The 24,573-nt window shown below is 38.2% G+C and overlaps 2 protein-coding genes across 2 annotated transcripts; both read right to left on the bottom strand.

Moving 5' to 3' along the window:
* Positions 1-118: 118 nt before the first annotated feature.
* Positions 119-18,487, bottom strand: LOC117340777 (sulfite oxidase-like). Its single transcript, XM_033902549.1, has 3 exons — positions 18,170-18,487; positions 6,948-8,495; positions 119-3,196 (listed from the first exon to the last, which is right to left on the bottom strand). Exons 1-2 carry the CDS (start codon positions 18,387-18,389, stop codon positions 6,970-6,972), a joined length of 1,746 nt encoding a protein of 581 aa, XP_033758440.1. The 5' UTR covers positions 18,390-18,487; the 3' UTR covers positions 119-3,196; positions 6,948-6,969.
* LOC117340778 lies at positions 3,863-6,159 on the bottom strand. The gene is made up of 2 exons (XM_033902550.1): positions 5,545-6,159; positions 3,863-5,497 (listed from the first exon to the last, which is right to left on the bottom strand). The coding sequence occupies exons 1-2, from the start codon at positions 6,136-6,138 to the stop codon at positions 4,919-4,921; spliced, it is 1,173 nt and encodes a 390-aa protein (XP_033758441.1). The 5' UTR covers positions 6,139-6,159; the 3' UTR covers positions 3,863-4,918.
* Positions 18,488-24,573: the final 6,086 nt, after the last annotated feature.

The raw sequence follows: 24,573 nt of genomic DNA, 5'->3' as shown, positions 1-24,573 counted from the left end.
TACATGTATTTTTATTCCTACACAAATGTGTATAACAAATACTTATCAGAAACTGTATAAGATGTAGGGCTTCTAAAAAGACAGCAGATCATATAAAACATTTCATGACTTTGACAATATTTATTTATTTTTTTTTTTTGTATTTTTCTTGGGATTTTAGGTAGATGCAATTGCAAATATTATTTTCAAGCAATAGCATATCCTAAATCTATTCTCAGTCAGAAATTTCTCTTTGTAAGAAGAGTGCACAGGCAAATGTGATTTAAGCTTATATGTGTGTCTGACAAGCATACCAAAGGTGACAAATTCTTTATACAGCGGATAAAAATTAAAAGTAATTCAACTTTGACTGACATTATTGTCATCTAACTATAACTAATTACCTTATTAATTGCTCATGTTATTTCAAAGGATTGCACAATGACACACAGGATATAAGAGCTGGATACAATATAGCCCGAGTTTCCTCTGACCCTGACACCATGTCTGGTATATGGTGTCAGGGCCAGAGGAAACTCGGGCCAGATTCATTAATGAGGCCACAATTAATCAAAATCCCTCCTACAGTTGTCTCGTCCTTCTAGGACCCATCAGTCCACATCAGTTCTAGTTGACAATGACCTTTGTGATCTTTAAAATCAAAGGCAATCAATAGCCAATGATAAGTCATAAATTTTAATAAAACAAAAACAAGCAGTTGTGAAGAATGCATTTAAAAATAAATAATAATCTTTTCTCATTAAAAGTAAACGCAGGGACCGGATTCTACTTCAAGATAAAATTTAAAAATAAAAAAAAAAAATATAATCCAATATTGACAAAAATAAAAGCTACTAGGTATTATGAAATCAAAAAGATATTGAATGTCCCACGATTAACTCAAAACATTTGCAGTATGGTCAACTGATGGAGCTTGTGATTATTTAGTTAGTTACAGGTTTACCACCTACATGACTCCACCTACTGCTAGGCAAATAAGGCTTCGTCTCATCGACTGTAAGGTCAGTGTTCTGTTGGCGTGAGGGATTCAGCTTTTGTTTAAATTCAATAGTCTCCTGTTAATGTGGGACTGTTAAAGCATATAAAGCTTTAGTAGGTCAACATACTCAGTAATCAGTATATTAATATTCTGGGAATATTAATTCACAACATATTTACATCAATACCGGGTAAATAAATCTAAGTTTGTTCACTGCTGAAGTGTAGTATTTAATTGTTGGTGAAATAGTTTAAAAAATTACAGTTTCGAAATCTTTTCAATATTCTTAAGCAACATCACCAGTAAACAAAAATGCAAAAAATGTTCTTTATTTAGTGCATTAAGTTATCTACATAGGTAAGCCATATAAATTCATTATATAAATCGATATTCAACCTTTGTTAAAATAGCACAAAATAATGATTTTTCTAACATATCGCAAAAAATACAACCTCAATACAAATCCTACCATCTTTTTTATTACCAGACTTATCGAAAACTTTTTTCTTTTGTTCAAGATTTCCCTGAAAAATTCTAGTAAGGTTCGTTTTTTTTGGCAAGCTCAAATATTAACTTCATATTTTTTCAAAATCCAATATAAAAACAAAAATTCTAACTTCATATTTTTTCAAAATCCAATATAAAAACAAAAATTCTTTCTTGTTTTTGTTCAACATTTCCCCTGGGAATTCTAGTACCTTCAGTTTTGTTTTTTGGCATGCTTAAATATCAACAAACTTAGTATTTTGAATATAGGGGTGGTGGGGTGACACAGTGGTAACACTAGTACACTTGCCCTTCACTTTGGCAGTAGAGGTTAGATTTTCCTGATCGGATGTGAAAAGGTATGGAGTTACCTGCCCGATGGTTTTCCTTGGGTACTCCGGTTTCTTTCTTTCTTTTTTTCTTCCCACAACAAGTGTGATTAATATAAGTTGATACAACTTGTTTCAAAAATGTATTATAAATAAAGTGAACATTTTCAATTTTAATATTTTTTTCAAAGATTAGCACAATGATGGACTAGTATATTCAAAATATTTGTTCTAATAATAAAATACATATACATAAACTGTAATACGCATAATCACATTTTGGCATAATGCTTTCATCATACAAAATACTGAATCAAGACAACCTCCATAAAAAACACATAGGGTATGCCTTCATTGATGTCCAAATATTGATTTATAGTTATACCGCTGAAATTAACCAGGATAAGCTGCGTCTGGCCATAACTGCATACATTACAAATGATTCTACTGTTATTGCATTGAAAAGCATTATATAACATAAAGTGTCTGGTTTCGTTTTTTTCATTTAAAGTTTCTTGTTTTAGCTATACTTTAATATTACAACTATCGTAGCCTTGATGTGACGCAAAGCATAAATAAGTGCTGACTTAGTTATTTATATAATAAATATATATGTTAACGTAAAAACATAATTGTCTACCTACGACGCATGTCCATACAAATGGGATGTTCTTGGTGTTAACAATTTTAATGCTGATAAAGAAAAACTTTAATATATGATGAAAAGGAATACATATTTCATAAAAATAATGTTAAAAAAATGATTACTTGCTAAGTACAATTTTTATAGACACTGGGTCTAAAAAATATTCTTCACTCACAAACTAATACTAAACCTTTATTCTAAATATTTTTTTTCATTAAAGCACATTGCCTTGTCAAAATACTGTTTATCTAGAAAGTAATTAAATATCATTAACAAATACATAAGTTTTAATTGGATAACTAAAAACAGGTACGAGCTTACATATTGACAATACTGAGTAGTTTAAAATTATCGATCATTTAGGCCATGAAATAATATATACATTAACTTATCAATATGAGTTAATTCAAAAGATACAAAGATTAAAACAAGTATATCATGTACATGTTATTCAACAAGGAAATTCCGACTTCCGAACAATAAGTAGACCATATCCATTAATACATGTATGTACATGTACATTGTATATACACAAGCATTTTTGTTTACGTAAAATATGACTATGGCCTTTCAATAGTGTCTATGCGGTTTTTATGTTTTCAGGCATTCAGAGAGGAATAACAGTATGATAAGGTGTGTTGAACTGTTACCATCAATATCACATGATCACTCTCCATCAAAACTCTCTTCGGACATTGTCAATCTGGCCATTCACATAACTCTGCTAACAGGCCATGCGTTGCTTTGATATTGACCCTGAAATAAAAAAAAAAAAAAAAAATTATAAAAACTTTTTACATTTTTGCTTGTTTGCTGGTTTTATCACCCCGTGAACAGCCAGGGTCATTTCGAGGCAGGGTCTCCTTGTAGTAGTCAGTGACTACAGTAGTGAATAACATACCGGAGGCCTGGCCTGTCACATACCATCCTGAGCAATTAGGGTAAAGTGTCTTGCCCAAGGCCACAACCACAACAGCACAGACCGACCCGTTTCTCAGCTTCCCAAGAAACACAAACCGACATGGGTAGGGAGTGTCGAACCATGTACCTCTGATCTTCACCTGAGGTTACGTGGCCGGCGCACTAATCGTCTGAGCTATTGCGCTCCCTAAACTTTTTATATGTAGTTGATAGAGAACATGATCTTATTGAGTTTTACAACAGATGAAAATTGCTATCTTTTGTTTCAAAACAGAAATATATATATATATGAGTACTTGATTTTCAATGTTAAATTACTTTACAATATAAACTGTACAGCTAATTATAAGAGAAATACTTTCCAGATGATATTTAACATTACTATCGAGCTGTAAAATTAACACTAATAACATTATCAAAATATCCTAAAACAAAGTAAGAATGTCCTAAGATTTAACCATCAAAGTGAACAACCAGAGGTTTTTACTAGCGAAATAAGTAAAAAGTAATTACTCTGATTAAATTATTATCTATTTATAGAGACAGTAAGAAGAGGATTCATAGCCGACATCTTGTCCTCCACCAGTGAAAATGATATCAAGTGGAGGGTTTGATAATAGTCATTTAGATGGCAGACCCTGTATGAGAGATGTGTGTGGTGAGTACGTTTGTATTTAAGATGGCAGCTAGACCCTGTATGAGAGATGTGTGTGGTGAGAATGTGTGTATTTAAGATGGCAGACCCTGTATGAGAGATGTGTGTGGTGAGTACGTGTGTATTTAAGATGGCAGACCCTGTATGAGAGATGTGTGTGGTGAGTGTGTATTTAAGATGGCAGACCCTGTATGAGAGATGTGTGTGGTGAGAACGTGTGTATTTAAGATGGCAGACCCTGTATGTGATATGTGTGTGGTGAGTACGTGTGTATTTAAGATGGCAGACCCTGTATGTGATATGTGTGTGGTGAGTACGTGTGTATTTAAGATGGCAGACCCTGTATGAGAGATGTGTGTGGTGAGTACGTGTGTATTTAAGATGGCAGACCCTGTATGAGAGATGTGTGTGGTGAGAACGTGTGTATTTAAGATGGCAGACCCTTTTTGAGAGATGTGTGTGGTGAGTACGTGTGTATTTAAGATGGCAGACCCTGTATGAGAGATGTGTGTGGTGAGTACGTGTGTATTTAAGATGGCAGACCCTGTATGAGAGATGTGTGTGGTGAGTACGTGTGTATTTAAGATGGCAGACCCTGTATGAGAGATGTGTGTGGTGAGTACGTGTGTATTTAAGATGGCAGACCCTGTATGTGATATGGGTGTGGTGAGTACGTGTGTATTTAAGATGGCAGACCCTGTATGAGAGATGTGTGTGGTGAGTACGTGTGTATTTAAGATGGCAGCTAGACCCTGTATGAGAGATGTGTGTGGTGAGTACGTGTGTATTTAAGATGGCAGCTAGACCCTGTATGAGAGATGTGTGTGGTGAGTACGTGTGTATTTAAGATGGCAGACCCTGTATGAGAGATGTGTGTGGTGAGTACGTGTGTATTTAAGATGTCAGACCCTGTATGAGAGATGTGTGTGGTGAGTACCTGTGTATTTAAGATGGCAGACCCTGTATGAGATGTGTGTGATGAGTACGTGTGTATTTAAGATGGCAGACCCTGTATGTGATATGTGTGTGGTGAGTACGTGTGTATTTAAGATGGCAGACCCTGTATGAGAGATGTGTGTGGTGAGTACGTGTGTATTTAAGATGGCAGACCCTGTATGAGAGATGTGTGTGGTGAGTACGTGTGTATTTAAGATGGCAGACCCTGTATGAGAGATGTGTGTGGCGAGTATGTGTGTATTTAAGATGGCAGACCCTGTATGAGAGATGTGTGTGGCGAGTACGTGTGTATTTAAGATGGCAGACCCTGTATGTGATATGTGTGTGGTGAGTACATGTGTATTTAAGATGGCAGACCCTGTATGTGATATGTGTGTGGTGAGTACGTGTGTATTTAAGATGGCAGACCCTGTATGTGATATGTGTGTGGTGAGTACGTGTGTATTTAAGATGGCAGACCCTGTATGAGAGATGTGTGTGGTGAGTACGTGTGTATTTAAGATGGCAGACCCTGTATGAGAGATGTGTGTGGTGAGTGTGTATTTAAGATGGCAGACCCTGTATGTGATATGTGTGTGGTGAGTACGTGTGTATTTAAGATGGCAGACCCTGTATGAGAGATGTGTGTGGTGAGTACGTGTGTATTTAAGATGGCAGACCCTGTATGAGAGATGTGTGTGGTGAGTACGTGTGTATTTAAGATGGCAAACCCTGTATGAGAGATGTGTGTGGTGAGTACGTGTGTATTTAAGATGGCAGACCCTGTATGTGATATGTGTGTGGTGAGTACGTGTGTATTTAAGATGGCAGACCCTGTATGTGATATGTGTGTGGTGAGTACATGTGTATTTAAGATGGCAGACCCTGTATGAGAGATGTGTGTGGTGAGTACGTGTGTATTTAAGATGGCAGACCCTGTATGAGAGATGTGTGTGGTGAGTACGTGTGTATTTAAGATGGCAGACCCTGTATGTGATATGTGTGTGGTGAGTACGTGTGTATTTAAGATGGCAGACCCTGTATGAGAGATGTGTGTGGTGAGTACGTGTGTATTTAAGATGGCAGACCCTGTATGAGAGATGTGTGTGGTGAGTACGTGTGTATTTTGGGAGACTGCAGCATCAAGTGGAGAGTTTGATTTTGTTTTGGTTTTGTTAGTTTCCATTTTAAGGATGATCTATTCTGTATGAGAGATTCAAGTGTAACATTCAACGTGTATATGGTGTCACATGTTTATTTTGACCTGTATGGTTTGACCTATGTTGTATGGTTTGACCTATGTTGTATGGTTTGACCTACATATATGTTGCATGGTTTAACCTCTGTGGTTTGACGTGTATAATTTAACCTCTGTAGTTTGACGTGTATGGTTTGACGTGTATAATTTGTCATCACTTGACGTGTATAGTTTGACGTGTATAATTTGTCATCACTTGACGTGTATGGTTTGACGTGTATAATTTGTCATCACTTGACGTGTATGGTTTGACGTGTATAATTTGTCATGATCACTTGACATGTATGGTTTGACGTGTATAATTTGTCATCACTTGACGTGTATGGTTTGACGTGTATAATTTGTCATCACTTGACGTGTATGGTTTGACGTGTATAATTTGTCATGATCACTTGACATGTATGGTTTGACGTGTATAATTTGTCATCACTTGACGTGTATAGTTTGACGTGTATAGTTTGACGTGTATAATTTGTCATGATCACTTGACCTCTGTGGTTTGACGTGTATAATTTGACCTCTGTGGTTTGACGTGTATGGTTTGATGTGTATGGTTTGACGTGTATGATTTGACCTGTCATGATCACTTGACCTCTGTGTTTTGATGTGTTTGACCTGTATAATTTGACCTCTTTGGGTTGACCTGTATAATTTGACCTCCGACATTTGACCTGTATAATTTTACCTCTCAGTTTCAACATTTGGTTTGTCCTTATGGTTTGACCTCTGGGGTTTACCTTTGATGTTTATGTCAGATGTTTACCACCAAGATGTCTTTTTCTTTTTTGCCTCTTCCTTCTCTCCTGGGACTTGAACGTTGACCTTGAACCAAGCATTACTAAGAACACCCCTTAGATTCCAGATTCCATCGACGTTATCTGGCTGTACATTATAGGAAGAGTCAACAGCCTTGCATTGAATCTCAACATCCTTCTTGTCTGCAGGCAGTGGGACTGTCGCTTCCCATAGTGTCCATGCATATGTCTTGTATAATGGCTGGTCTGGGTGTTTTAGTTCTGCAGAATGCCATGTCTTTCCCCCGTCTGTTGTCACGTCGACTCTGACGATGCCACGACCACCTCCGCTCCACGCATAGCCTTTGACTGTCACATCAGTTGAACCTTCTTCTAGACTCGATCCATTAACTGGCTCACAGATGGCGCTGTTGACAGGAAGTTCCTGAATGGCTGGCACTGTACTGAAATCAACATTATGCCAGTCGATTGACGCGTGGAACCCTTTGTAATCCTTCTGTTGCCAATGGCAATCACTCTCCTTTTTTGACAGTGTTATTTTGCACAACCATTTTACCTGTCTCGCTCCAACAATTCCAGGAAGAACGATTCGTACTGGGTAGCCATGGTCCCGAGGAATATCTTCTCCATTCATTTCGTATGCTACAATTATGTCCTTCTTCAGACGACGAGCTAGTTCAATCGGGATAGACGCTCCATAGGTTGAACCTGTTGGGTCTTGATCCAAGCCGTCAAAAATAATGTGATCACAATCGACAGTGTCTATATCAATCCCAGAATACTTCAGGACATCATCGAGACATACTCCAGCCCATTCTGCATTACTTATGGCAGCTGCGCCCCAGTTTAGTCCCTTAACTGATTTGATCTTCACCATTTCACTACGACGATTACCAGCACATTGCACAATGGAGGCCACAGACTTCTTCTGAAATCGATTCTTTAGATCATTGAGATTTATATTCTTCTTTCGAGAGGCTCCGTCAATTCCAACTTCTAACTTGTATGTCTTTGGATCTACATCTGGAACTGGAAGGTGATTACGTACAAAGAAGAGGTCATTAGGTGTAAGAAAATTGTCTGGGAGGAGCTGAAGAGGAGGCTCAGCATTAAAAGGAGTTGAGGAACTTGGCCGTAAGGCAGGGTGTCGTTTTGGATCATTAGCATATGGATTGCTTGCATCCCGTTCCTCCTCTTTTGGAATTTCAGTGATGTTTCCTATACGAAGTTCTTCAAGCATTGAAAATACTTCTTTGTTCTTGTGCACTGCATACATGTTCCAGAACGGGTCCATGGCCCCACCGGCTGCCAGCAGGATCTTACTCCCACCAGGGTGGTTTGCCACAAATTCTGTAACATCATAAACTCCATTTTTGTAGGTCATCCAGATCCTGGTGTCCTTTGTCTTATGCTTGCCAACATCTTCAAGAGTGTAGGTGGGTAGGCCAGAAACAAGAGACCCTGCCTCACGCTCCTCAGATGATGAAGCTAGCTGGGCGTCTATCTGGGACTTGGCATATAACGTCAGACCTACAAGAATCAATAATACACCAATTTTACAAATCATGTTTCTTCATGAATCTGTTTTAGTTCCATCACACTGATCGTTTGTTAGTTGTACTTAAAGATGAATTAACAAGCTGGGTATTACTAAAACAATACATATTCCCTACCCAATCCAGCTAAAAATAGTAACAGTGACCTTAACCCAAAAACCCTGAAACTCGAACCTTACAGTTTGTTTAGCTATTCATACTGAAGTTACATACCAAGTTTCACCAACATACCATTAAAGCATGGCTGAGGAAAAGTGGGGAAAATTGAGTGGACAGACAGACCAACAGTCAGATGGACAGGGGAGGAAACCCATAGGACCCCCGGTTTCACTGATATGGGGATAATCAGCGCAATATATGATTTAACAGGCATCCTATTCCATCCAATATTTCTCTAGAAATGGTGAAAAATGCCTGTCAGCCATTTTATTATGCACAACAAGGGACCTTGATATTGCATTCAATTGACCTTTGACATGACTTGAGGACAATGGTAAAATGATCCAAGAACAGTAGAGAACAGTGCATTTCCATAGTGGGATGATAAAAGTCAATAAAGAAACTTCCATTTGATACATATCTTTAACACTTTAATTGTTATTGCCATATAAGATATTGTTAAAAAAAATCTGCACTTTGACCTTTGACCTTGATAATAGGTTGACCTTACGGCAGTGCATTGTATGTAGGCTTTAGATAATACAAGTATACTGAAATTTCATCAAGATATTCCCAATGGTGATGAAGTTATGACCCAGACAAAATTCGCACATATAGGGGATGAAGCACAGGGGCTTGGCACGATTTTCAAAATTATGGTCCATATATATATATCTATATGTATTATAGTGTCAAGGGATGAAGAGGAACTTCCCTAAACTGATCATGCCAGGTATATGAATATTTGGTCGGTTTAGAGAGGGTTCAGTATAGAGAAGTGATCCATTTTGATAGCTATAGATCTGGTATAACATTAATAGATGACATTTTGTATCTCTGAAGCAGTGTTAATATTATGTATGTTAATGAAATCCTAGAACACAAAATTCATAAAAATCAAACTAATTAAATAAGCACAATAGTTAATATTAAATTCATTTTAAACTTATGGTTTACAAATAAAAATAAGACAGTAATCTCAAACATGAATCAGTTCCTAGTGGCCTAAATCAGGATATTGACATTTTATAATGAAGCCTTATCTACTATTAGCTTCCTTATCATTTGGAAATTAACCTGTCCAGGGCCTATATCATGCTATGATTATGATGTCGAAACTCTGGCATCTAGTTCTACTTGTTTTCTTGGTAAACAAACGACATTGTATATCACTTCCATGATGCATAGTCATTTGGTTTTATTTTGACTGTTTTGATGAGAACACAAATCTTGATGCTTTACTCTAATCATAAGTGTTATGTACCAATTTTTACCTAATACACACTTATGGCATATATGCCCCAAGACAAAGGTTCATGAACACGCAATCATCGATATCACAGGTGTTGATTTCACAGTCAGTTGGCCAGACACCTGTCAGGTTCTCTCAGGTAAGGCTTTACAAAGGTAATTTTGGGTATATCTTAACCACTCTGGACTAAAAATCAAAATAGAATGTGGAATTCAGAGGGATCAGCATTGGGAAGTTTTTTTATTACATTAATGGTGTACAATGCCATTTTGAATGGTATCAAGTGGTGGACAGTTTTGAGAAGTTACTCTGTATTTGACCTTTGACCTTGAGGTTGTAGTTGCAATAATCCAATGACAGAACAATGCCCTTCCTCAGTGGTGACAATTGGTATTAGCACTTATTTGACCTTTGACCTTGAGGTCAATGTCACAATGATTCAACGACAGCGATTCTCTCTGTCAGTGGGTAAAAAAGGTATAAAAACTCTTGGAAAAAATTGCACTTATTTGATCTTTGACCTTGAGCTTCAGGTGATACAGGCATACTGCAAGTTTGGTCAAGATATCTTCAACAGCTTATACATTATGGCCTGGATAAGAAATAAAGTATATCAACTTGTACAGAATGTCTTCCTTCATCTCCTACATTCAAACAGGAGACATGATTGTATGTCATTCGAAGGGATCGATACATAATTACTGCAAAATTGAACAAAACACATATATATATTGTATTTCAAAATAAGTCAAAAGACAAAAGCAACTTTCATGCACAACATCATTACTGGTGTAGCATGGTATTTTGAATCATGGTGAAATTACTCCCGGGGTCAAAATACTATTATGGTGAAATTACCCCCTTAATAAGTTACCTGATTAAGACCTAGTGAAAAAAATTCTTTTAGCAAAATATAATGGTAACAGGCTTCATTTTACCATAACCTTATGGTAAAGTGATCCCCCCCCCCCACCCCCCCCCCCCCCCCCCCCCCCCCTCCCCCCCCTGAAAAAAAAAACCAACACCATTTTTTATTAGTAAATCAATTCATGATTAGCTTCTTGATGTGGAGTATCGGTCATGGTAAAGTGCCCCCCCCCCCCCCCCCCCCCCCCCCCCCCCCCCCGGTACAAAGTAATTATGACAGAGATAAATAAACATAGAAATTTTCAACAAGAACAATTAACATGTAATATTTATTATAACCGAATCCCCTGTGCTGAAGGCCCCATCCAGTACTCCACCAATGATATGTCTATATGGAGGACAAGTAGCTTTATATATAGGCTAGGCAGATAAAGTATACATATCTAGTTAAGGTCAGGGTCTGAGTGGTGTAAGCCTTGTAAACTTAACATCAACTCAATATAAAATCTACTAGGATCTAAAATAAAAGTTGGATTTAAGAAATAACATAAATTAATTAAGGTTGACTCAATCATGAAAAGATTCACATATATTATTTGTAGATAACATTTTTTTTTTTTAAATATCCATTTTTTTTAATTGTCAAAGACTAGTTAAAGCTAATACAAATTCTGACAGTATATATAGATATGGACATCAAAAATGAAAATAAATATTGCTGACGAGGGTGATCGAAGTTTTATCATCAGCGGTGCTGGGGTCAACTGCGTATCAGTCTCAACATGCATCATACGTACAACCAAAGTCTCGTGAGATGTATACTGATATGATGTATTGACATACAAAAATTGTACATACAAAGATAACCAAGTCAGACAGTCTACTAATTAATATAACCAAAGTTAGATATATAGACAGTCTACTTATATAGTTAGATAATTAATAACCAAAGTTAGGCAGTCTATCAAGATTACCTAGTTAGGCAGTTACCAAGATAACCAAAGTTAGGCAGTTACCAAGATAACCAAAGTTAGGCAGTTACCAAGATAACCAAAGTTAGGCAGTTACCAAGATAACCAAAGTTAGGCAGTTACCAAGATAACCAAAGTTAGGCAGCCTATTACCTGTTAATTAAGATTTCCAAAGTTAGGAAGTCAATCAAGATTACCAAAGTCAGGCAGTCTATCAAGATTACCAAAGTTAGGCAGTCTATTAAAATAACCAAAGCAATGCAGTCTACTACCTGGTAATTAAGATTCCCAAAGTTGAGAAGTCTGCTGAGATTACCAAAGTTAGGCAGTCTACTAATTAAGATAACCAAAGTTAGGCAGTCTACAAATTAAGATAACCAAAGTTAGGCAGTCTACAAATTAAGATAACCAAAGTTAGGCAGTCTATTAAGAATACCCAAGTTAGGCAGTCTACTAAGAATACCAAAGTTAGGCAGTCTATTAAGAATACCCAAGTTAGGCAGTCTATTAAGAATACCAAAGTTAGGCAGTCTATCTAGATAACCAAAGTTAGGCAGTCTATTAAGAATACCAAAGTTAGGCAGTCTATTAAGATAACCAAAGTTAGCTAGGCAGTCTATTAAGAATACCCAAGTTAGGCAGTCTATCAAGATAACCAAAGTTAGGCAGTCTATTAAGAATACCAAAGTTAGGCAGTCTATTAAGAATACCAAAGTTAGGCAATCTATTAAGAATACCCAAGTTAGGCAGTCTATTAAGAATACCAAAGTTAGGCAGTCTATTAAGAATACCAAAGTTAGGCAGTCTATTAAGAATACCAAAGTTAGGCAGTCTATCTAGATAACCAAAGTTAGGCAGTCTATTAAGAATACCAAAGTTAGGCAGTCTATTAAGAATACCAAAGTTAGGCAGTCTATCTAGATAACCAAAGTTACGCAGTCTATTAAGAATACCAAGTTAGGCAGTCTACTAATTAAGATAACCAAAGTTAGGCAGTCTATCAAGATAACCAAAGGTAAAATACATAAACAGTCTACTATAGATAACCAAAGTTAATTCTCAAATGATAGATAACTGATGGAAATAAACCTTCACCTAAGCCTCCTACAGAAATTTTAACGGTACTTCAGTGTTTGACACTAACTGAAATGGTAGAGGAGCCCACAGGGCTCCTAAAAGAAATATTCAAGGGGCCGTATGTAATTTTGTGGAGCCCGAACAGCGAGCGCCGAAGGCGCGAGTCGTAAGTTTCTAGGGGGGTCCGGGGGCATGCCCCCCCGGAAAAATTTTTTTTCTAGATGCTCTGTGGTGCATTCTAGGCCATTTTTGGTGTATTTTGGAGCTTTTGTATTTGAGATATTTTTAAATATATTTTTTGCAGTTAACATGGTTTGCATAGTAAATTACATGTTTGGTGGTCTATCATACTTGATCATTGCTTGAGGAAATATGCTGAAAGGAAAAGAATTTAAAAAAAAAACAACTAAAACAATGCTCATTTCAGTTTTTGTATTTGTTATTCCATATTCAACTAGTTTCTTAAGTTTTCAATGAAAAGTCTGTATGACTTTTGCTGGAGAGCAAGAAGGTCTCTCCTGGAGAGATCCTCATCCTCATCATCAGACTGGGAATCTGGCGTGAATGTTGCCCCTTCCTGAAGATCTTCCTCATCTACCTCTTCCTCCCCCTCATGCTCAGCTTGGTCCTCATGCAAATCAAGGGAAACTGGGATGACCTCATGCCCATCTGTCCGCTGAAAAACTGAACATTCCCTTGGGGTCTCCGATTTCTGAATAAAGAACATTAATCGATAATATATCTCCTGTTTAAACCATGATACCGTCATTCATAAGGCAAATATACATGATATGAAGGCAAAACAATTTCTACGAATTCTTGACATATATATTTTCAATAAACAAATAAAACAATATTATAGTTACCAAAACGTACTGATTTGCACGGGCCCTTATTACAAACGTACAAATGATACAGACTGTTATTCAAACGCTTGAAGCGTACTGACTTACACGGGCCCTTATTACAAACGTACAAATGATTCAGACTTTAAACAGTTATCAGCAATGATAATACGCACCTGACTTCAACCGGAAATACTTCCTACAGGATTGTTTAGGTCATCGTTCTACCGACGACGGTCGTGGTCAAGAAATAAACTCAGCATGAACATTTCGCACACGATTTCAGGTTTTTTTGGTGGATTTTGTGATCCGCGGGATAGCAAATGGTTCTGAGATTAAGAGGACCGTCGGTCCTCCAAAAAATAGAATCGAGAAGACCGACATTGTTTTTTAGGGGCCTCGGTCCTCCGGTCTACCGTTAGTGTCGATCCCTGTACTTGGGATGATGGTAACCATTTTTCATGTCTACCCTGAATCTCATGAAGCTTTTTCAACATTTTTATGTAAAAGCATATATAAATGATCATACAAAATCAAGATAAGTCAAAGCCAGGGCTCCGATAAACCACTCGTCCACTCGTCTTGCCCGGGTCAAAACAGTCAAGTGCCGAGTGAACTGTTGGGTCAGACTCGTCCTAGTGCCGAGCAAAAGTTTAGAACACACAGTAATAAAACTGTGTCGAATTGTTACTAATCCAAAGACATTTTTTAAAAAGATTTTAATATCATAATATGTCGATAAGATGAACCATACACATACCTTAGGCTAACGTGACATGTGTTTACAAATGACTTCACTAGTACGGGCCGGGTCGTTCAAACGCTTGTAATTTACTAAAGCATGCGTCTGATAATAAAGCATCAAAGAGATGCTGTTAACAAACCAGTGCGCATGCGGGCGTTTCTTCACAACTTCCTTTACAACAACGAGCGAGCGGCTCGTTGATTTCCTTTTCAAAACAAACACTGACGAACGTTAAATGACGGTAATGAGGAAGTCCGACAAACTAGAGATCGAAATGACACAAGTGCAGGGCTCAGATAGAATTTTTAGAACAACTAGGCACTGTGCCTAGTAACAATAGTACAAGCACTCGGCACTATTTGAAATCCACTTGGCACCAAATAGCTAACTTGTGATTTCATCTTGTTTTAAGTTAAGACTTTTATATTGTATGTCCTTGTGTGAGTGCATACATCTTATCATGTCTTAATAATATATTTAGTTATAGAAGAAAGAAAACATCACAAAATTATCTTTTGTAAGTTTTTAATCTCATAGAACCAGTACCTATAAAAAGTGTCAACTAAGTATCTGCAAGATTGGGGCACTCTGTACAATATTAACAGTTCGTGATACTCCAACAATGTTATAGGTTTTACATGTACACAGCGCAGTCGGCAAAATCATTTCCGATAGAAAAAGGGCCGACCAGCAGCCTCTTATATTATAGAAGTACAGTTCATGATATCTTAAATGTCGGATTTCGTCATCCATTCTTTATGGAATTACCCTTCACCTTTCACCCTCACTTGAGTCGTAAAGAAACTAAACAGGAATACGCTGCAACCTCAAAAAACACATACGCACTCGCCACACACAATCGTGCATATCGCACGCACAGGAGGCAGTCCATCTGTTAAATGAATCAAACCAACCTAAACCAAACACTTGTGTCATTTCGATCTCTAGTTTGTCGGACTTCCTCATTACCGTCATTTAACGTTCGTCAGTGTTTGTTTTGAAAAGGAAATCAACGAGCCGCTCGCTCGTTGTTGTAAAGGAAGTTGTGAAGAAACGCCCGCATGCGCACTGGTTTGTTAACAGCATCTCTTTGATGCTTTATTATCAGACGCATGCTTTAGTAAATTACAAGCGTTTGAACGACCCGGCCCGTACTAGTGAAGTCATTTGTAAACACATGTCACGTTAGCCTAAGGTATGTGTATGGTTCATCTTATCGACATATTATGATATTAAAATCTTTTTAAAAAATGTCTTTGGATTAGTAACAATTCGACACAGTTTTATTACTGTGTGTTCTAAACTTTTGCTCGGCACTAGGACGAGTCTGACCCAACAGTTCACTCGGCACTTGACTGTTTTGACCCGGGCAAGACGAGTGGACGAGTGGTTTATCGGAGCCCTGAAGTGTTTGGTTTAGGTTGGTTTGATTCATTTAACAGATGGACTGCCTCCTGTGCGTGCGATATGCACGATTGTGTGTGGCGAGTGCGTATGTGTTTTTTGAGGTTGCAGCGTATTCCTGTTTAGTTTCTTTACGACTCAAGTGAGGGTGAAAGGTGAAGGGTAATTCCATAAAGAATGGATGACGAAATCCGACATTTAAGATATCATGAACTGTACTTCTATAATATAAGAGGCTGCTGGTCGGCCCTTTTTCTATCGGAAATGATTTTGCCGACTGCGCTGTGTACATGTAAAACCTATAACATTGTTGGAGTATCACGAACTGTTAATATTGTACAGAGTGCCCCAATCTTGCAGATACTTAGTTGACACTTTTTATAGGTACTGGTTCTATGAGATTAAAAACTTACAAAAGATAATTTTGTGATGTTTTCTTTCTTCTATAACTAAATATATTATTAAGACATGATAAGATGTATGCACTCACACAAGGACATACAATATAAAAGTCTTAACTTATAACAAGATGAAATCACAAGTTAGCTATTTGGTGCCAAGTGGATTTCAAATAGTGCCGAGTGCTTGTACTATTGTTACTAGGCACAGTGCCTAGTTGTTCTAAAAATTCTATCTGAGCCCTGCAAAGCAGGAAGTAAAATGACCAATTATATTTTTAACTGATCATGATGACATGGACATTATAAATGACAATCATTGCACTTTTGTGTTTGGAATAACACTGCAGTGAATTCTTAAATTTGTATACTGTACCTAACTTAAGGTATAATTGAAATTATCAAGATTCTGACCAGACTCCTTGCCCATATTTAAAACCACAGGGTCCTTCGCTGCTAACAATTTTGATATTTCACACATTTTTTTTATGTTTTACCTTGGCCAGATAAAATACTTATCACCAATGGAATCTGTAGTGTTGGTAAACAGTGTAAGTTTTTTACCATCTGACTGATAAAGGAATGGACATTACGTAATAACATTTTACTGTACGACGAATACCATATATATAGGTATAACACAATCTTGTGTTGTTTTTTGTTTATTTTTTTGCCCTTATCTATTTATATCTTGGCCCATTATACCACACAACTTATATATAATCTACTAGTCTAACCCTGTATATATACCATGGGTACAGGTAAATGTTAAAGGTATACATATACGTACATGTCTCAGCAAATTTGCATACAATATTCAGAATATTTACAAGTTATTATTATCAAAAATAAGTTTGTGTTTTTGACTTTGATGTATTTTTCTCAAAAAAAAAAAAAATAAAAAAATTTAAGATAAGGAAACAACGATTGTTTTTATTGAATCTATTTACACATTCAATTCAGGATAGGTATAATGACATTCCAATGTGTAAAACCCTGGACTTTTCATAACTGTCCACAGGTAGTAATGTACCTGCTGCCAGAATTGCATGATTCATAATATTCACTCTTCTTTTTAAAAAAAAGCTTTTGTCTTCCTAATGTCTCCCTTGACACTACTTAACTCTTGGCCTTTAGTTTAGTGTTTGCCCTATGAGGAAGGCTGTCCCCTGACCTGGAACATACCAGTGTCTTTTAAAATGGTAAGTCTTGAGCATCAGTTTTGCAGTTTTGTCACAAGATACCACAGTCTCCCAAAACACACGTGTATCTAGATCTCATCACACATACATATATATGCATCGATCCTGCACACAACAGGGGCCATCCTTAAATTCCCATAACTGTCAATATCTACTAAGGACGTTAAATTGCAGGTACAATTTGTACTAGCTAGCATTGTCTGTCAATATATATTTTAATAAGTGAATGACAGACGAGGTAAGTATACATGTACCTGTGGTTAAATAATACAAACCAAAACTATCAGTCTGCATGAACTCTAGGTTGACACTTCAGCTAACCTATATATTAACACATCCATTCTGCCAAGATACGTGTAGATCTACATGTACATCCATTTACTAAGATACTGCTCATAAACAGGACACAACCATGTGTCCAGGATAAATGATTGCCAAGTAAATTAATTGTAGTGACACAAACTCCTACCCCCGTGCATGGGTTCTGATGTTGATAATAATATCTACGAAGTAAGATCGTTTGAAAATTCGGACTAATACCATGCCTGGTGATTATGTGTGGATTTTTTTAAAAAATTTAATTTTATTAAATATTCCAGAACTGTTATACGTTAGTGCAGTGTCTAGCCAGAGACATATATAGATATACTATGTCTCTGGTCTAGCATATCATTTATGTGGTACATTCGATTCGCCAGTAACTGTCAGTTATCAGGGGTGAAACTTACCCACAAGTCCAGCTGCTGCACCAAAGAAAGCTGCCGATTTCCTCCAGTTTGTAGACTGTTGATGTCCGCTATCTGATGACGTTGTAAATGGCCTTGTCACTAACGAGGATTTTCCATCCTTGTTTACAACAACAGCAGCAATGGTGGGATGAAAGCGTCCTCTGTACACAGATACTGTGGATTTCCGTAACCCGAGTCTCAGAATTCGAAAAGTTGCCATAATTTGTTACAGTAGAAAATCTCCGCTAAGATGACCTCCTTGCCGTGCTGGATCTGTGCGATCCTGTAAACACACGAAAACAACGTTATTATCTGACCTATTTTCAGTGTGTATAAGTCCTTGTCACAAAACGCAGACCTGACCCAGATTTATCGTTTATATTTGAGGCTCCGAAAGGGTAAACGTTACTAGCCTACGTATACATGTTTCGTGTATCATTGTAATGTACAGTTCAATCCAATTCAATTCAATTCCAACTTTATTTATAGTCGGTACATATTATAACAAATCGACATGAGCTATTAAAACCGAACCAAACAGTAAAAGACATGCACACATATATACGGAATAAAAAAAATAGAAACTCTTCTTTTTTTTTAATTTGTTATTTAGTCTCTTTTATTACACTGGACGTGCAATAAGAAATAATAAGTATAAGCTCCCGTCAAACATATATTTTTATTCAAATCTGTAACATTCATAAGTGATATCACTTCATTTTTTATTTGTTCAAGATAGGCACACAGGTACGTACTCGTCTTATCTGCACACTAAAGCATGGAGTGTATTGACAGACGAGTAGCTGTTTACGTGCTAATACAATATGAATTCTTTCCGGTATTGTTCTAAACTCATCAGGAAAATCTTAGGATGTTGTGAAGTAGGACAATAATATGTAATCATTGGTTTATATGTGTCTCTGGTTTAATATCTACATGTACATATACATGTATAACGAGAAAACAAATACTCACTCTAATACTATACTGTAGTATTTTTCTATATTAGTGAAGTATTTTTCTATGTTTCTACTTTCTGTTATACCATCTTTGCTTTAGGAATTTTAATAGCCCGTCAATCTGTTGACCGTTGGTAATTAGATGGGAGGGACACGTCGGGATGATATCCCGTGAAGTAATCAATTCACCACGCCCGTGGCTATGGCAAGCCGTTTTAACATTTAATCCCATTTCCTCTTAAGGTAAAATATGCTTCAAATTTATTTCACTTAAGTGAAATACTTTTTACCTTAAGGTTAAAAGACTTTTTTTTTGCATTATGTTTTATTTCACTTAAGTGAAAAAGAATTTCACTTAAGTGAAATAAATCTTATTCATCTTAAGGGAAAATCTTTTTCACTTAAGTGAAATAAAACATAATGCAAATGCTGCTGTTGAGTAAATCGGACACCCACTCTCATGAATCAGATATGGACTAGTCCATCTATTGACCAAGCATTGGGTGTTTAATTTCTGACCAATTCGAGACCTTTTCTCTACTTCATTTGTTGTTAGTAAAATCAATACTATTTCCCATATGATTTACTTTCACTTATGTTTTAATTCCATTAAATCTATGTTTTATTTATTTCCCTTATGATAAGTGATAAGAACGTATCAAAGTTAAAGTTTACTCACGCTGTATCTTAGTTGACAGGTCCAAGGGGTTCATTCCATTATACCATGGGGTGGATAGGAGGACAGAGTGACTTTATGGACATTTGGTCAGTTTTATTTACCTTAAGATGAAAAGAATTTCACTTAAGGGACAAGTATTTTGCATTATGTCTGCACATAATTTTTTTTCACTTAAGTGAAATACTTTTTGTCTTTAGGGATTTTAACATTTATTTGCATTATGTTTTATTTCACTTAAGTGAAAAAGAATTTCACTTAAGTGAAATTCTTTTCACCTTAAGGTGAATAAATTATTTGCATTATGTTTTTTTCACTTAAGTGAAATTCCTTTTTCACTTAAGTGAAAAAACATCCCCTTAAGAGGAAATGGGATTAAATGTTAAAACGGCTTGCCATACGTGGCAGTAATCGTCTGCCCAGCCCCCGTTCATGTTTATTGCCCCTGTCAGAGAGGTATTAATCGCCTCTCATCCCTATTACCCACTACAAATGGCAGGACCTGTCTGGGAGCTCCAGCGATGCCCCATCTATATTACACATGGTCAACATTTACTCGCGGCTAATTGTTTTCTAAGTGTTATGTACATTGTTATTTACACATTTAAGTCACCGGAGCGGAAGGCTCCGGTACAGGTGGGCACCGCTCCGGCAGGGCTCCGGCGCTCCGGTAGCGCTCCGGTAGCGCTCCGTTAGGTTTTGGTATAAAAGGGGTGAAAGCGAGAGCGGAGGGGGAGTTCAGTTCAGAGAGGGAGTTCGTGGAGTGCAAGGAGTTAGTTGCAGTTCGAGGGGGAGTTCAAGCCAGAGAGTGTTAGGTGTTACTTTGCTGGATGTTGCTACGTATGCTGATGAAAGCGAAAGCGGTGTTGCCATTTATATATACCCTGTACACTGCTGATGTTGCTGAATACATAGACTGAAACTTTACGACGGTGTTGAATTGTGTTTCTCGACGACCCACACTATTTAATTCTAAACTCGGGTATTGTGGCGGGTGTCTGACGCTACCTCGAGGACACCTACCGAGGGCTGCGGGACTTTGAGTATATAGTTCCCCGGCTATTTTCGCTACAATTGGTGGCAGCGGTGGGATTCAGTTGAGACATTTCACACCAGTTTTTACTATGGAGCAGGACAAGTCTCTCATCAACGAACATTTGGCGGATTCAAAATTCGATGGATCGCCATTTTATCCACGTGACACCAGCACACCTAGAGTTGGAAGGTATCGGGCGGCTAGAACTCCTCTGAATAGGAGCCGTCATGATAAAGGACTGAAAGAAGTTACCATGTCCGGTCGAGATCGCTCAACAAACGATTGTTGTTCGCTCGTGATGTGCACACTGTCCCTAATAGTATTACTATCTGGACTAGCTGTGCATTTGGTGTATTGGAGCTACGATTATGTATCCAGTATCATTGTGTTCAATCTCGACACCCTGCAGCGACGTACTAGGCAAGCAGGACATATTGGGCTTTTATGTCTGGTGTTGTGTATCATAGCCGTGCTAATTGTCAGAATTAGAGGACTGTCAAGAAAAAACAATGAGTTTAATAACGACAGTCATCATTCAGAAGACGAGAAGTGGCTTGATGACGTGCCTTACGCTGATGGACGCCAGGCAAAACTATGCCCGCAATGCAGTAACTTTCCGTTCCAGAGAGCTTGGCATCATGAATACCCAATACGGAGAACTTTTACTGGAAAAAGTACAGATATATGGCCAGAATTCCTTGAATATTTTGAAAATCTGGTCGAACTGAGTATGTGGAATGAGGAACAGAAAAGGCGTGTGTTATTGAGCACGTTACGTGGCCAGGCTGCATCATATGTATACGGTCTCCAACCGTCATGCAAACGTACCTATAACCGTTTGTTGGAAAAAATGGATGACAGATTTGGATTTAAAGCCATGAAAGAAAAGTATGTGGCTGAAGCCAAACTACGACGCCGGAATAAGAGAGAATCACTTCGAGATTTTGGCCAAGCCCTGGAAGATTTATACCGGCGAGCCTATCGGGACAAACCTGATCTGGTGGAAGAACATACACTCCAGGCTTTTCTAGATAAATGTAGTGAGTCTGTAGAGTTTCGCTTAGCGGTTAGGAGAACCAAACCTAGAAGTATAACCGAGGCGGTTACCAACGCTATGCACGAGGAATGCATACGAATTCATGAGAGAGAACTACGGAGATATAACAAGTCTACTATAAGACCTAATATGTCCGTTGTTTCGGACGTGGAACAGAGAGCCCACAGTCCACGTTTCCCCAGGAATAGGTGGAGTGCGAGGAAAAGGCCGAGGAGGAACCATGCACGTGATGGTGGTGCACGGCGAGACATATTTAACTGTAGTTTTGGACAATGAAGGTCTTGGTCCGATCGAATCAGTTAAACGACCAATATACAAGGTAATCGCCGGACAAACACGGTTAAGTGAAGAGGGGATAGTCGGATAACCAACTGTACCAGAGAAAACATCCGATCCCCTTGTCGGGAAACGGAAAAACACATAAGGTACAATAGGTATTACCGAACACTCCATAGCCCACAAAATCGTAAAAAGCCCGTAGCCAATGACGGGTCAAACACTGCCGATGAACGGAACCGGTACCAAAAATTGCCCGACATCGGTAAACCGGAGCCAAATGTATCTGAAGAAACAACAACTTGTAGTGATTTTGACGATACAGAGCGGCTAATGAGGGATACATCAAATCGTATTCAACCACACAAGTTTAATGAAGAGCAAGAAACAGAACCCGAAAGTGGATATGAATCACCGGGAGGTGTTAGACGGAGAAGGAAACTCAATAAACAAATACCTTGCACAATGTTACCTTGAAGATCTGTCTACTTAATGCGGAATAAGTAACAATTATGACATTCCCGTAACTTTCCTTTGGATTGATATTGAAAACTGTGACTCTGGATTATTTAGATTAAGCTGTGACATTCATCTGGATTATCAAATTAAACTGTGACATTCCTTGGATTATTACCAACATTAAACTGTGACATTCTTTGGATTATTAACAGTAACAGTAAAAAACATTTACCTCCTGAACTGTTCCTTCGGGATGTTTACCTTTGCAAGTGTGTGTAAGTTATTTAATAGTATGTTACGAAAGCCGTGTGTAGATTCATGAACTGAGAAATACATTTTCCTGATATTGATAAATAAGTTGTGTGCGTTACCCTAATAATTGCACAGTATGTTCTGGAATGGTGTGTATAAATACCGAGATATGAGAATCGTAAGATAAACATTTTGCTGATTTATGTAGTTTAGTATTATGGTTAACATCGACGGGTATCCACGCCCATGCGATGTGTTATTGTAGTTAACATCGACGCACGCCCATGCGATGTGTTTTAGTGTAGCTGTAGTTTTATTTAGTGGTTGTTTATTCAGGTCAATTATTTTGACCATCTTTTCGTGCGATAATTATAGAGTTTTTGATATGTGTTATGTAGACAACATGTATATCCTGTACATATTTCATATTTTGCTCATTATCATTTGGAGAGAACGAGCGAGAATGTGGTTAGCTGAACAGTGGAGGTTCAGTGTTTCTAAGGAGGGGGAAGTGTAGTATTTTTCTATATTAGTGAAGTATTTTTCTATGATTTTCTGTTATACCATCTTTGCTTTAGGAATTTTAATAGCCCGTCAATCTGTTGATCGTTGGTAATTAGATGGGAGGGACACGTCGGGATGATATCCCGTGAAGTAATCAATTCACCACGCCCGTGGCAGTAATCGTCTGCCCAGCCCCCGTTCATGTTTATTGCCCCTGTCAGAGAGGTATTAATCGCCTCTCATCCCTATTATCCACTACAAATGGCTGGACCTGTCTGGGAGCTCCAGCGATGCCCCATCTATATTACACATGGTCAACATTTACTCGCGGCTAATTGTTTTCTAAGTGTTATGTACATTGTTATTTACACATTTAAGTCACCGGAGCGGAAGGCTCCGGTACAGGTGGGCACCGCTCCGGCAGGGCTCCGGCAGGGCTCCGGCGCTCCGGTGGCGCTCCGGTAGCGCTCCGGTAGCGCTCCGTTAGGTTTTGGTATAAAAGGGGTGAAAGCGAGAGCGGAGGGGGAGTTCAGTTCAGAGAGGGAGTTCGTGGAGTGCAAGGAGTTAGTTGCAGTTCGAGGGGGAGTTCAAGCCAGAGAGTGTTAGGTGTTACTTTGCTGGATGTTGCTACTAATGACCCATATCTCCCGCCTGACGAGTGACAGACACACTAATGACCCATATCTACCACCAGACGAGTGACAGACTCACTAATGACACACATCCCCCGCCAAACGAGTGACAGACCCACTAATGACCCACATCCCCCGCCAGACGATTGACAGACACACTAATGACTCATATCCCCCGCCAGACGAGTGACATTCCCACTAATGACCCATATCTCCCGCCAGACTAGTGACATACCCACTAATGACTCATATCCCCCGCCAGACGAGTGACGTACCCACTAATGACACACATCACCCGCCTAACGAGTGACAGACCCACTTATGACCCATATCCCCCGCCAGACGAGTGACATACCAACTAATGACTCGTATCCCCCGCCAGACGAGTGACATACCCACTAATGACACACATCACCCGCCAGACGAGTGACAGACACACTAATGACCCACATCCCCGCCAGACGAGTGACAGACACACTAATGACCCACATCCCCGCCAGACGAGTGACAGACCCACTTATGACACACATCCCCACCAGACGAGTGACAGACA

Source organism: Pecten maximus, chromosome 13 (assembly GCF_902652985.1).
Source record: "Pecten maximus chromosome 13, xPecMax1.1, whole genome shotgun sequence".
NCBI lineage: Eukaryota > Metazoa > Mollusca > Bivalvia > Pectinida > Pectinidae > Pecten > Pecten maximus.
Note: the sequence above shows the minus strand (reverse complement) of the source record. Positions and strands in the feature narration are given on the sequence as shown.